The sequence below is a fragment of the Papio anubis genome, chromosome 20, assembly GCF_008728515.1.
Source record: "Papio anubis isolate 15944 chromosome 20, Panubis1.0, whole genome shotgun sequence".
NCBI lineage: Eukaryota > Metazoa > Chordata > Mammalia > Primates > Cercopithecidae > Papio > Papio anubis.
In genome coordinates, this window is record NC_044995.1 from 15,264,620 (window position 1) to 15,279,366 (window position 14,747).

Genomic DNA, 14,747 nt, shown 5'->3' on the forward strand with positions numbered 1-14,747 from the left:
ATATATATACACACACATATGTATATACATACAAATACACACACATATACACATACACACACACACACACACACACATATATATATATATATTTTTTTGAGACGGAGTCTCGCTTTGTCGCCCAGGCTGGAGTGCAGTGGCGTGATCTCCGCCCACTGCAAGCTCCGCCTCCCAGGTTCTCACCATTCTCCTGCCTCAGCCTCCTGAATAGCTGGGACTACAGGTGCCTGCCACCATGCCCAGCTAATTTTTTGTATTTTTAGTAGAGACGGGGTTTCACCGTGTTAGCCAGGATGGTCTCGATCTCCTGACCTCGTGATCCGCCCGTCTCAGCCTCCCAAAGTGCTGGGATTACAGGCGTGAGCCACCGCGCCCGGCCTCTGTAGATATATTTTAAAACAGCTTCAGGCCGGGCATGGTGGCTCACGCCTGTAATCCCAGCACTTTGGGAGGCTGAGGCAGGTGGATCACTTGAGGTCAGGAGTTCAAGACCAGCCTGGCCAACACGGTGAAACCCTGTCTCTACTAGAAATACAAAAATTAGCCGGGTGTGGTGGCATGGGCCTATAATCCCAGCTACTTGGGAGGCTGAGGCAGAAGAACTGCTTGAGCCCAGGAGGCAGAGGTTGCTGTGAGCCAAGATCCCACCACTGCACTCTGTTCTGACCCACAGAACGAGACTCTTTCTCAAAAAAACCCAAAAACCAAAAAAAAAAAAAAAAAAGGTGACAGGTTTTCACTCTGTTACCCAGGCTGAAGTACCTTGGCATGATCACAGCTCACTGCAGCCTCAAACTCCTGGGCTCAAATGATCCTCCTGCGTCAGCCTCCTAGGTAGATGGGACTACAGGCATGTGTCACCACACCCTGCTATTTATTTATTTATTTTTCTAATTTTAAATGTTTTTGTAGAAATGGAGTCTCAATATGTTGCCCAGTCTGGTCCGGAACTCCTGGCCTCAAGTGATCCTATTGCTTTGGCCTCTCAATGTTTTGGGATTACAGACAGGCATGAACCACCAGGCCTGGCCAACTTCCGACAATGTGGTTAGATAATTCAAACTTAAAGCTGCTGGAACTTTAAATTATTCCGAGCCTTGACAGGAATGTTGCTCTGTAGCCTGAGTCACGTAGCATGCAGTTACAACTTCTGCTTTTTCCTGTAAATGATTAAGAATGACCAAGCAGTGCCAGAGATAAGATCGCCTCAGAACATTACTCCTAGGCCGGGCGTTGTGGCCTCACATCTGTAACCCCAGCACTTTGGGAGGCAGAGGTGGGAGGATCACCTGAGCCCAGGAGTTTGAGACAAGCCTGGGCAACATGGTGAGACCACGTCTCTACAGAAAAATTTATTAAGAAATTAGCTGGTCATGGTGGCACACGCCTGTAGTCCCAGCTACTGGGGAGGCTTAGGTGGGAGGCTTGAGCCTGGGAGTTCGAGGCTGCAGTGAGCTGTGATTGTGCCACTGCACTCCAGCCTGGGTAACAGAGCAAGATCTTATCTCAAGAAAAAAGAAAGAAAGAAGAAAGAAAGAGTACTCCTCCTCACAGAATGTTAACGCAATCTTCCCTGCAGCATAGCAAGATGTACTAACGAAATCGCTGTAACATATGTACTGGCCTTGTAGCCTGGAATAAACTCTATAGTTAATCATATTTTCTTTCCTTTTCTTGTTTTTTTTCTTTTCTTTTTTATTTATTTCTTTGTTTGTTTTTGGTGAGATGGAGATTTACTCTTGTTGCCCAGGCTGGAGTGCAATGGCGCAATCTCAGCTCACTGCATCCTCCGCCTCCCAGGTTCAAGCAATTCTCCTGCCTCAGTCTCCCGAGTAGCTGGGATTACAGGCATGTGCCACCACACCCAGTTAATTTTGTATTTTTAGTAGAGACGGGGTTTCACCGTGTTGCCCAGGCTGATCTCGAACTCCTGACCTCAGGTGATCCACCCGCCTCTGCCTCCCAAAGTGCTGGGATTACAGGCGTGAGCCACTGCGCCCGGACTTTTTTTTCTTTTTAGAGAGTAGAAGTCTTGCTCTGTCACCCAGGCCGAAGTGCAGTGGTGTGATCTCGGCTCACTGCAACTACCGCCTCCCAGGTTCAAGTGATTCTTCTGCCTCAGCTTCCCAAGTAGCTGACACTACAGGCATGTGCCACCACACCCATCTAGTTTTGATATCTTTAGTAGAGACGGGGTTTCACTATATGTTGACCATGCAGGTCTCGAACTCCTGACCTCAGGGTATCCACACGCCTTGGCCTCCCGAAGTGCTGGGATTACGGGCATGAACCACTGAATCCGGCCTCAATCATATTTTCTGAATCTCGTTATTTATGGTTGACAATAATTTTTTTTTTCTCTTATTTAACATGTATACATGGGAGCCTTCAGAATGAAGACCCCAGCTGGGAGCAGTGGCTCATGCCTGTAATCTCAGCACTTTGGGAGGCCAAGGTGGGTGGATCACCTGAGGTCAGGAGTTTGAGACCAGCCTGGCCAACATGGCAAAATCCTGTCTCTACTAAAAATACAAAATGGAGGCAGGAGGTGCCAGCCAGGTTGTGGAGAGCCTTGTCATGCATGGTAAGACTTTGGCTTTTACCCTGAGTGAAATGGGGACCACTAGAGGGGTTTGAGCAGATGGGACCTGACTTAGCTGTTCACAGGGTTCCAGATGCATGTGGGCTGCAGACTAGGAGGGTTGGGAAAGGAGACCCCAGAGACAAGGTCCCTGTCATAGTCCAGGTGATAGATGAACTTGGACAGATGAAGGTGTTGGGCGACAAAGAGGTGAGAAGTGGATTTTAGGGTGTATTTCAAAAGTAGAGACAGTAAGATTTCCTGATGGACAAAATGAGGGCTTGAGAAAAGAGAGAGCAAGGCTGGTGCCACCACTAGGGGACCAGAGGCCCCAAGAGCTGAAAGGTTAGAGCTGTCTTCCTCACCCACACAGCATCCAGAAAGACATAAAAAACCCATCTCTACTAAAAATACAAAATTAGCTGGGTGTGGTGGTGTGTGCCTGTAGTCCCAGCTACTTGGGAGGCTGAGGCAGGAAAATTGCTTGAACCGGGAGGCAGAGGTTACAGTAAGCTGAGATCGCGCCACTGCACTCCAGCCTGGGCGACAAGGCGAGGTTCCATCTAAAAAAAAAAAAAAAAAAAAAAAACTAACAAAAATCCAAAATTATAAGGAGGGGGCAACATTTCAGTAGGATAACATTTATATTAAACAATTCAATGGAATATTTCACTAGTTGATATATGCATTATTTTGTTTTTTATTTTTGTAGAGATGGGGTCTCACTATACTCGACCTTCTGGCCTCAACAGCTCTTCCCGCCTCAGCCTTCCAAAGGGCTGGGATTACAGTCATGAGCCTAGCCAAGGGTGGCTTTTAAATACTCGTGTCTATTGGCCTGGCTGGGTGGCTCAGGTCTGTAATCCCGGCAGTATGGGAGAGCAAACTGGGAGGCTAGCTAGAGCCCAGGAGGTCAAGACAAGGCTGGGCAACACAGCAACACAGCAGGACTCCATCTCTTAAAAAAAAAAAAAAAGAATTAGCCAGCCATGGTGGCGCATGTGTGTGATGCCAGCTACATGGGAGGCTGAGGTAGGAGGATCCCTTGAACCCAGGAGTTCAGAGGCTGCAGTGAGCTGTGATCAAGCCACCGTACTCCAGCCTGGGTTACACAGTGCGACCCTTTTATGGAGTCTTTGATGGGACCTGATGACTGGCTTGATGTGGGAAATGATGGCATCTATGATGGCATCCAGGGACATCTCCATTTCTTGATTGAGAAATCAATCAATAGAAAAGAGAATTTTCTGCAAATAAGGGGATCCCAGTTCCTCATTTCTCTTCGCTACCCCAACGGTTCCTTGCTCAGACTCAAGCAGTTTAACAGTGAACTTGGTAGTAGCTTGGTAGAAGTTGGGTAAGTCCAACTTCCTTCCTTGTCCTTGAAAAACCTAGGGGAACTCGAAAACGGAAGCAGAACCCACTCCCCAATTTCTCCACTCTCTGTGAATGAGGAGTGATTTTTTTTTTGCTTTGTTTTCCAGTTACGAGGTAGGGGATGTACACGAGGTCCTGGAAGGAATTCCTCCTTGGTCGTAGTTCAGTCTCTGATTTGTGATCCCGGACCATAGAGAGCTCTTCGGTGGCGTCCTCACGCAGCACGGAGGAGTTACGGATTTGCTTTTTTTGGTAAAGAGGACATCTGGGAGAAACTGCACTCAAACTTCCTCAGCCACACTCAACATGGCAGCTTCCTAGCCACGGCCAAAATGGCGGAACCCTTTGCCGTAGCTGAGAGACGCTATTTTCCCAAAATGGAGCGAGAGGAGGAAAATGTCCATCACAGTTTCACCCCGCCTCCCGGGGACGGCTAGCACCAATCAGTGGCGCAGAGGGCGAGTACAAAGCCAGGGGAGGAGCCTGCTGTTGCTCCAGCAACAACCACGGAACCCAAGGCGAGCGCGGACGCGGAATATCGCGGCTTCCATTTCTCGCAGCCGGGAAGGTCCTGGGAAAGGCGCGAGCCAGGCCTGGTAGGCGGCCGCGGAGAAAAAAAACGAGTCAACTCAACCCCATGAACTACAAACCCCGTTGCCGCTTTCGCCCCTCCTAACCGTTAAGTGCGCTAAGGTAGGAATAACGCATGCGCTGCGCTTAGAGGCGTGGCTAAGTCGGCCCGGAACTCAACGCATGCGCCTTATAGAGCTTGCTGGGTGAGGGAAGCGGGGTGGCTGACATGACGCGGAAGGCGGGTCTTTTCGCTCGTGGGCGGGGCTTTCCGCAGACCTGAACTCAAAGAAGGTATTTTAGACCTCGCAAAGTTAAATGCTGGTTCCCCAGACAAGGTTCCCCCCATTTTTTCCAGGCTTTCATGGGTTGGCAATTAGGATCTGTGGTCAAGACCTCAGCCTCAGGGGTGTGACGAAGCTAGCTTGGAATCCTAGTACTACCCTTTATTTGCTGGGCCTCAGTTTCCCCTCCTGTCAAATGGAGATAATATACTTACCTCACAGGGTTGTGATTATATTTTTTCTCATCCCAGGGCCATGGCTGAGGTGCACGTGATCGGGCAGATCATGGGGGCCAGCGGTTTCTCGGAAAGTAGCCTGTTCTGCAAGTGGGGCATTCACACAGGTATTCCCCCAGGCCTGGTTAATTTCCACACCAAGACCCCTAGCCTAGAGGCTGCATGCTCCTTCCTCGACCTGTTAACGCAGCGCCTTAACATCATCTTCCATCAGCTCTCTGTACTCCAGGCTTAGCCCACACCCTGTCCACGTGAGTCTCAAGCTCCCATCTGTTTTTTCGTTTGTGCAGGGGCTACGGACAGGGTCTCTCTCTGCCGCCCAGGCTGGAGTAAGGTGGTGTGATCATCGCTCACTGCAGCCTCGAACTCTTGGGCTCTAGTGATCCTCCCACCTCAGCCTCCTGAGAAGCTGGGCCTACAGGCACGCACCACCAAGTGTGGCTAATTTTTAAACTTTTTATAGAGACAGGGTCTCGCTATGTTGCCCAGGCTGGTCTCAAACTCCTGGGCTCAAGCAGTCCATCCGCTTCAGCCTCTCAAAGTGCTTGGATTAAAAACATGAGCCACCACATCCCAGGAAAGTAATTTTGTTCATGCTTCCCCAAATGAGGCCCTGTAGAGTCATGGTATAGTGTAATGGTTAGGACCATGGGCTGCCAGATCTGGATTTAAATACTAACTCTCCCTTCTATTAATTGGAGACCTTTGGACTTGACCTCTCTGAGCCTCAGTTTCCTTGTCTGAAAGTGAAGCTAATAGCAGCCAAGAAGCAGCACAGGTTTGAGGTTAAGAGCACAGACTGCCTGGGTTCAAAACTAGTTATTGCTTGTTAATGCACCCTTGGGCTGATTATGTGACCTTGGGCACTTCTCTTCACCTCGACTTCTCTGTTTGTACAATGGGAGTAATAGAAATATTTACCTGTTGAAGTTGTCATGAGTACTAAACAAATATCAACAGCACTTAGAATAGGAATAGGGCTGGAATATGAAGTGCCCATTCAGTGTTTGCCTGGCTCATACAAGACTTTGATGGGGTCTTGTTTGTAAAGCCTGGGGTATGTTGTTGCCTGGCACAGATAAATGTCCATGAAACAGATGTGGCCATTTGGCATTATCACGTCTTCAGGCCTGAGTCTTAGTCCCTTTTTTTTTTTTTGAGATGGAGTCTCGCTCTGTTGCCCAGACTGGAGTGCAGTGGCGCAATCTTGGCTCACTTCAAGCTCCGCCTCCCAGGTTCACGCCATTCTCCTGCCTCAGCCTCCCACGTAGCTGGGACTACAGGCACCCGCCACCACGCCCGGCTAGTTTTTTTGTGTATTTTTAGTGGAGACAGGGTTTCACTGTGTTAGCCGGGATGATCTCGATCTTCTGACCTCGTAATCCACCTGTCTCGGCCTCCCAAAGTGCTGGGATTACAGGCGTGAGCCACCGCGCCTGGCCGTTTTTTTTTTTTGAGACAGAGTCTCTGTCGCCAGGCTGGAGTGCAATGGCACGATCTCGGCTCACTGCAGTCTCTGCCTCCTGGGTTCAAGTGATTCTCCTGCCTCAGCCTCCCGAGTAGCTGGGATTACAGGCGTCCACCACCACACCCAGCTAATTTTTGTATTTTTAGTAGAGATGGTGTTTCATCATGTTGGCCAGGCTGGTCTCGAACTCCTGGCCTTAAGTGATCCGCCCACGTAGACCTCCCAAAGTGCTGGGAGTACAGGTGTGAGCCACTGCCCCGGCCTCTGGTCCTTTTTGATTCTACAGGTAAGTGAGGTAGAAGTTGAGATTCCCAGGAAATCAGGACCCTCCAGTTGATGGAAGAGAGGCAGACTCTGGAGTCAGACTTGGTTTCCAGGTTCCACCCCACCACTCACCTTCTCTGTGACCCTGGGCAGATGCCATCCCCCCTTAGAACCTCAGTTTCCTCATCTGTTCTTCATAGGGCTGTTGGGAAATCTTGCTTTTAAGCAGCCTGACTGAGGGCCTGGTGCTTCCCTCACTCAGCCCAGAAGGGAGTAATGACTAACCTGATTTTTATTACTTCAGGGAGTTGCTGGGGGTGTTGACCCAGCCAAGAATACTGAGGCAGTTGGATGAATGGCTTGGGCTCTGCAGTTAGAGCTGAGTCTGAATCCAGTTCCATGATGGGACCTTGGTCTGCTATAGTCACAGCTATGTCACCAGCATGGAAAACAGTGCTTGCCACACAGCAGGTGCTCAATAAATGTTCATGAAGTTACCTTTTCAGAGCCTGTTTCTTTACCTGTTAAATGGGGATTATATTAGCTCCCAACTCCTAGGATCACTAATTTGTCCAAGAAACATTTATTGAGCACCTTCTGTATACCAAGAGCTGGGTTTGTGGTCTTGGAGATCCAGCAGTGTGCAAGGTCCCTGTTTTCCTGGGCCATACGGTAGGGGAGACGGAAAATAAATAAGCAGGCCAGGCACGGTGGCTCATGCCTGTAATCCCAGCACTTTGGGAGGCTGAGAAAGGCAGATCACCTGAGGTCAGGAGTTTGAGACCAGCCTGGCTAACATGGTGAAACCCCATTTCTACTAAAAATACAAATAATTAGCTGGGCATGGTGGCATGTGCCTGTAATCCCAGCTACTTGGGAGGCTGGGGCAGGAGAATCACTTGAACCTGGGAGGCGGAGGTTGCAGTGAGCCGAGATGGTGCCATTGCACTCCAGCTTGGGCAACAGGAGCAAAACTCTGTCTCAAAAAAAAAAAAAAAAAGAAACAGATAAATGAGTGCAGTTGGGTGTGGTGACTCACCCCTGTAATGCCAGCACTTTGGGAGACTGGAGCAGGAGGATCACTTGAGCCCAGGAGTTTGAGACCAGCCTGGGCAACATAGTGAGACCCCCGTCTCTACAAAGAAATCAAAAATTAGCAGAGCATAGTGATGTGTGCCTGTGGTCCCAACTACTCGGGAGGTTGAGGTGGGAGGATTGCTTGATCCTGGGAGGTTGATTGCAGTGAGCTGTGATTGTGCTACTGCACTCCAGCCTGGGTGACAGAGGGAGATCTTGTCTCCTCCTCCTCCTCAAAAAAAGAAAGCAGCACCGTGATTACAGACAGTGGTAAGTGCTAGGATGAAAAGAAATGATGTGACAGGAACTAGTGTTTGGAGAAGAGGGTCAGGGAGAACCCCTCTGTGGAAGTGGCACTTGAGCTGGGCCCTGAAGGATGAAAACAAAAGCTAGGGATGGGGACATCCAGGAGCAGAGCTTTCTAGGCAGAGAGAATAGCCAGTGCAAAGGCCCTGAGGTGGGAAGACAGAAGTGGGACAGTGAGGCCAGAGGGTGATGAGGGATGGGGAGAGTGATGGGAGATGAACTCAGGGACGGGAGCAAGAGCCAGGCCATGTGGGCCATGGTGGAGAGTGTAAACTGGGGAGTGAGGAGGGAATTAAGAGTCCTAGAGGGTGGATTAAATGAACGCATTGCCTAAAGTGCTTAGCATAGCATCTGGGATTTAGTAAGTACTCGGTGTATTTTCTTATTTTTTTTTGAGATGGAGTTTCACTCTTGTTGCCCATACTGGAGTGCAATGGGAACATCTTGGCTCACTGCAACCTCCGCCTCCTGAGTTCAAGCGATTCTCCTGCCTCAGCCTCTTGAGTAGCTAGGACTACAGGTGTGCGCCACCATGCCCAGCTAATTTTTGTTATTTTTTTTAGTAGAGACAGGGTTTCAGAATGTTGGCCAGGATGGTCTTGATCTCTTGAGCTCATGATCTGCCTGCCTCGGCCTCCCAAAGTGCTGGGATTACAGGCATGAGCCACCACACCCGGCCATACTCGGTACAATTTCTTTCTTTCTTAGATTTTTTTTTTTTTTTTTTTGAGACAGGGGCTTACTCTGTCGCTTAGGCTGGAGTGCAGTGGCATGATCATGGCTCACTGCAGCCTCAACCTCCCTGGGCTCAAGTGATCCTCCCACGTTGGCCTCCTAAGTAGCTGGGACTACAGGCATGAGCCACCATACCTGGCTAATTTTTATATTCTTTGCTTGGCTTGGTTTGGCTTGGGTTTTTGTTTGTTTGTTTGTTAGTTTTTGAGACAGAGTCTTTCTCTGTTGCCCAGGCTGGAGTGCAGTGGTGCGATCTCAGCTCACTGCAACCTCCACCTCCTGGATTCAAGCGATTCTCCTAACTCAGCCTCCCGAGTAGCTGGGATTATAGGCGTGCGCCACCATACCTGGGGCTAATTTGTGTGTGTGTGTGTGTGTGTGTGTGTATGTGTGTTTTTAGTAGAGACGGAGTTTTGCCATTTTGGCCAGGCTGGTCTCGAACCCCTGACCTCAAGTGATCCACCTGCCCTGGCTTCCCAAAGTGCTAGGATTACAGGCGTGAGCCACCGCACCCATCCTAATTTTTGTATTTTCCGTAGAGACAGGGTTTCACCATGTTGGCCAGGCTGGTCTCAAACTCCTGACCTCAGGTGATCTGCCCGCCTCAACCTCCCAAAGTGCTGGGATTACAGGCGTGAGTCACTGCACCCGGCTTGTTTGTTCATTTTTTGAGATGGAATCTTACTGTGTCACACCAGCTGGAGTGCAATGGTGCAATCTCGGCTCACTGCAACTTTTCCCTCCCAGATTCAAGCGATTCTTGTGCCTCAGCCTCCTGAGTACCTGGGATTACCGGCACCTGCCACCACTCCAGACTAATTTTTGTATTTTTAGTAGAGACGAGGTTTTGCCATGTTGGCCAGACTGGTCTTGAACTCCTGACCTTAGGTGATCCGCCCGCCTCAGCCTCCTAAAGTGCTGGGATTACAGGCATGAGCCACCATGCTCACCGTGCTCAGCCTTAATTTTTATATTATTCGTAGAGATGGGGTTTTGCCGTGTTGGCCAGGCTGGTCTTGAACTCCTGGACTCAAACGATCTGCCTACCTTGGCCTCCCAAAGTGCTGGGATTACAGGTGTGAGCCACTGTGTCCGACTACTTAGTGCATTTTAGCTATCATTATCACCCCTCAGTAGGATCGAAATTGTTATGTGTGTTTCAGGATGTGCTCCTGGAGGGTACCCTTGGCCTCATCTTAATCCTTGGACTAGGCTTGTAAATGTGGGGTGAGAATAGTAATAAAATGATACTGAAGACTTATCCTGCGCTCACTATGCTCATTATCCATTCATGGATTAATGGGTTAATGGATTAGTGGGTTATCATGGGAGAGGAACTGGTGGCTTTATAAAATGAGAGAGAGATGTGAGTGGCATGTTAGCACACTAGCCTTGGGACTCTTCAGAGAGTCCCCCCACCAAGAAGGCTCTTACCAGATGGGGCCCCTCCACCTTGGTCAGTCTCCCCTAACTGTGAGATAGAAATTCCTTTTCTTTGTAAATTACCCAGTTTCGGATATTAAGAGTAACAGAAAACAAATGAAGACAATGGGGAATGCATTATTGCTCAGCCCTTTTTATAGATGGGGAGACCAAGTCATAGATGACTTGCCCAAGGTTGCAGAGGCAGGAAGAGGTAGTGCCAGGATTTGAACCCAGATACTTGGTTCCAGAGTCCACCCTTCATAACCCCTACCAGTAGATGCCACAGAGTAACAGTCCTATAGCCACAGTGGCATCCCCTTCCCAGTGGCTGCCTCCCACCCCTCTATGTCCCCGCTGTCACTGCAGGGGCGGCGTGGAAGCTCCTGTCAGGCGTGCGGGAGGGCCAAACGCAGGTGGACACCCCCCAGATAGGGGACATGGCCTACTGGTCCCACCCCATCGATCTGCACTTCGCCACCAAAGGTCTTCAAGGTGGGTACCACACCTGGTCCCGGGTCCAGGCTGAGGGGAGGGGACGAGTAGCCTCTGAGGCCCCTCGGTCTGGGAACACCAAGACCTGTCCCTGCTCCCCATACCACGTGGGTCCCTTTTGCAGCAAGTCTGGCCCTGGAGAGGCTGAGCTAAGACTTTCCCAGGCCTGCTCAATAGGCGATCCCAAGTTTGTAGGATTAGGGCAGAGTCCAGGGTGGAGCGGGAGATGGGAAGGTGGGGGTCAGGGTGGGAGGGAAGGGGGCATTCAAGTAAAGAGACAAACCGAGAGTTTCCAATAAAGAGGAAGCCGGGAGGCAGGGTCTGAGAGAGGCAAGGGCTGTTTCTCCAGGAAGGGCTCCTCGGCTTAAAAGTAGAGCCACTGCTCAAAGGGGAAATCAGTACTGGGGGAGGAGCGGCATCAGAAAACCTTTTGGTAGGAAATGTGGGTTCCTGAAGATGAGTCGATTCTGAGAAATTACCTGGGTAAATGTGCCTTATATTTCACCAATATAAAGAATGTTTACCTGGTGCCTGCCCTGTGTCCAGCCTGTGTTGGGTGATGCCAGGGAGACACTGGGGATCAAGGCAGTGCCCCTTAGCCTTCTCCTCACAGAGTTCACCATCCTATGGAGGGGACACACCTCTCTCCAGACAGTGGCACCTCAGAGTGGGCAGGACTAAGATAGGCAATTTGGAGAGGCCGTGGGAGCCCACAGGAAGTGCCTGACTCTGTCAGGGAGGTCACAGAGGGCTTCCTGGAGGAGGGGGCTTCTGCGCTTTGCTGTGAAGGGCCAGTGGAAGCTAATAAGGCAGAGGGATAGAAGAAGGTTCTAGGCAGAGGGAGCTACATGTGGAAGACTCAAAGGGGAGAGTGAACCAAGGGTGTCTAGCGGATTGAGGGAGAGCGGGACGGCAGCAGGGAAAGGTAGCAGGGGACAGTTCATGCAGGACCTCGAGTGCCAGGCTGAGGAGCTGAGGCCATCTCCTGAAGGCAGTTGGGAGCCAGAGCAGGTGATGGACAAGTGAGATTTCACTTTTTTTTTTTTTTTTTTTGAGACAGTGTTGCTCTGTTACCCAGGCTGGAGTGCAGTGGTAAGATCTCAGCTCACTGCAACCTCCGCCTCCTGGGTTCAAGCAATTCTCCTGCCTCAGCGTCATGAGTAGCTGGGACTACAGCTGTGTTCTACCATACCTAGCTAATTTTTGCCTTTTTTTTTTTTTTTTTCCTTTTAAGTAGAGATGGCATTTCACCATGGTGGTCAGGCTGGTCTCGAACTCCTGACCTCAGGTGATCCGCCTGCCTCGGCCTCCCAAAGTGCTGGGATTATCGGTGTGAGCCACCACGCCTGGCCGAGATTTCACTCTTAAATAATCTTTCTGTCCTTTAAGCTGGAGCTGGGGAAAGAAAAACTTTCCGGTGCTGTGCGGGTGAGGTGGGCAGCTCTAATCTTTCAGTTCTTGGGGCCTCCGGTTCCCCAGTGGTGGCACCAGCCTTGCTTTCTCTTTTCTCAAGCCCTCATTTTGTCCATTAGGAAATCGTACTGCCTCTACTTTTGAAATACACCCTAAATCCCACTTCTCACCCTTTTCTCGCCCAGCACCTTGATCTGTCCAAGTTCATCTCTCACCTGGACTATGACAGTAATCTTGTCTCTGGGGCCCCCTTCCCCAACCCCCGCTAATCTGCACCCCACATGCAGCTGGAACCCTGTGAACACCTAAGGTCCTGTCTCCGCTCTGCTCGGAACCCTCTAGTCGTCCCCATCTCACTCAGGGTAAAAGCCAAAGTCTTAGCATGCATCACAAGGCTCTCCGCAACCTGGCTGGCACCTCCTTCCCTTCTCCTCACCTCATTCTGCTCTAGCCATGCTATCCCCACCAGGCACACTCTGTTGGGGCTCCGGCCATGCTGTCCCCACCAGACACTCCCCTCTCAGGGCCCTGGCACTTGCTGTTCCCTCTGGCTGGGAACACTCTTCCTCTAGATGGCCACATGGCCTACTCCCTTCCTTCCTTTTAGCATTTGCTTAAATGTCACCTTCTTAGTGAAGCTTCCTTGATCCCCTTCTACAGCCATATCCCTACCCTCACCCTACCCAGCTCTGTTTTTCTCCACAGCAATTACCACCATCCGATCTAACCTATAATTTGCTTATTTACTACATTTGTTGTCTAGGATATCAGCTTCACGGGGGCAGGAATTTTTGTCTGCCATCCATGTTCATGTCCGCCGTGTCCCCAGCTAGCTAGAACAGGGCCTGGCACAGGGGAAGGGGTCAGCATGAGATGAGATGAGATGAGATGGGGCTGGATCTCCAAGGGTTTTGACTACTAGACTGAGGAGCTGAACTGTGTTCTGAGGACATGGGCAAAGCTATCTATGGAAGGAAAGATGCTTCCAGATGCCAGGTGGAAGGTGGATTAGAGAGGGGCAAGAAAGGCGGCCCTGGGCCCAAAGAGAGCAGGGCAGGGACATGAGGAGGGAAGGCAGGAGGTGACCCTGACAAGACCCACGATGGTTACCTGGGGACTGGAGGAGCAATGGGCTGCCCTGACATGGGGTCATGGAGGAGGATAACACAGAAAGGAAATTCAGCAGAGGTCTGATTAGAAGGGCCTTGAATGTTGAAGAGGTTGGACTTTATACTGAGGGCACTGGGGAGCTATGGAAGGATCCTTAGCAGGGGAGTAACATGGATGTGGAACGATGTCTGGCAGTTGTGTGGGGACAGATGAGAAGATGGGAGTCTAGAAAGGAGGCTGGGTTGGAAACCCTGGGACAGAAACCCAGAAAGGAAAGGACTGGGCCGGGGGTCTCCGGTGAGTATCAGGGAGGGGGGAATCAGGAGCAGGAGTCTGGTCCCCACCCATCCCTCCTTTCCCCTCTCCCTGCTTTCCTGCAGGCTGGCCCCGGCTCCATTTCCAGGTGTGGTCCCAGGACAGCTTTGGCCGCTGCCAGCTTGCAGGCTATGGATTTTGCCATGTGCCCAGCAGCCCGGGCACACACCAGCTGGCCTGCCCCACCTGGCGGCCCCTGGGCAGTTGGCGAGAGCAGCTGGCACGGGCTTTCGTGGGTGGTGGGCCACAGCTGCTGCATGGGGACACCATCTACAGTGGGGCCGACCGCTATCGCCTGCACACAGCTGCTGGTGGCACCGTGCACCTGGAGATCAGCCTGCTGCTCCGCAACTTCGACCGCTATGGCGTTGAGTGCTGAGGGACCCTGTCTCCAATGCCACCACCATCCACACCCTGGACACCCAGTGAGGCACCGTGGTCAGGAGCACGGACTCTGGAGACCATCAGAGCTGGACCCCAGCTAAGGACTCCTGTCCTTGCTAGGACCTCTGGGTCCCTCTGGGCCCAGTTTCCCTATCTGTAAATTGGGGAGAGTAAATGTATGGGGTCGCAGGATGTTGGATGACAAGAGGCTGCTTAGCCACATGGGAGGTGCTCAGTAAAGGAGAGCAATTCTTACAGGTGTCTGCCTCCTGACCCTTCCATCCCTCAGGTGTCCTGTTGCCCCCTCCTCCCACTGACACCCTCCGGAGGCCCCCATCTTGACAGACCCTCTTCCCCTACCCTGTGTCCCAGCCTCACACTGTCCTCCCGTTCTGGGTCCCCCTCCTCTGGTCGGCTCCCCTGTGTCTCATCCCGCGGATTAAGCCTTCGCCTGGTCCTCTTTCTCTGGTGACCCACACCGCCCGCAAAGCCACAGCGCATCTGGATCACCTGCTTTGGTGGCTCTTGGCCGCCAGGAGGCAGCACCCTGTTTGCGGGGCGGAGCCGGGGTGCCCGCCCCTTTCCCCCAGGGCTGAAGGGACCCCCCTCAGAGCCCGCCCACGCGAGATGAGGACTGTGGCCCAGCCCCCCCCATGCCCTCCCCCTGGGGGCCGCCCGCGCTCCCGCCCCGTGCGCTTCCTGGGTGGGGC

The 14,747-nt window shown here is 51.5% G+C and overlaps 1 protein-coding gene across 2 annotated transcripts in view; it reads left to right on the top strand.

Moving 5' to 3' along the window:
* B9D2 (B9 domain containing 2) overlaps positions 1 to 14,296 on the top strand; it is a 22,846-nt gene extending 8,550 nt beyond the window's left edge. The window contains exons 2-5 of one of the 2 annotated variants that reach the window (XM_009194567.2): positions 4,066 to 4,651; positions 5,064 to 5,155; positions 10,690 to 10,815; positions 13,719 to 14,296. In XM_009194567.2, coding sequence (XP_009192831.1) covers positions 5,068 to 5,155; positions 10,690 to 10,815; positions 13,719 to 14,032 — 528 coding nt within the window. In that variant the 5' untranslated portion in view covers positions 4,066 to 4,651; positions 5,064 to 5,067 and the 3' untranslated portion in view covers positions 14,033 to 14,296. Of the gene's footprint in view, positions 1 to 4,065; positions 4,652 to 4,711; positions 4,823 to 5,063; positions 5,156 to 10,689; positions 10,816 to 13,718 lie in introns of those variants that run through there. The other variant, XM_009194565.4, reaches the window with a different exon arrangement.
* Positions 14,297 to 14,747: the final 451 nt, after the last annotated feature.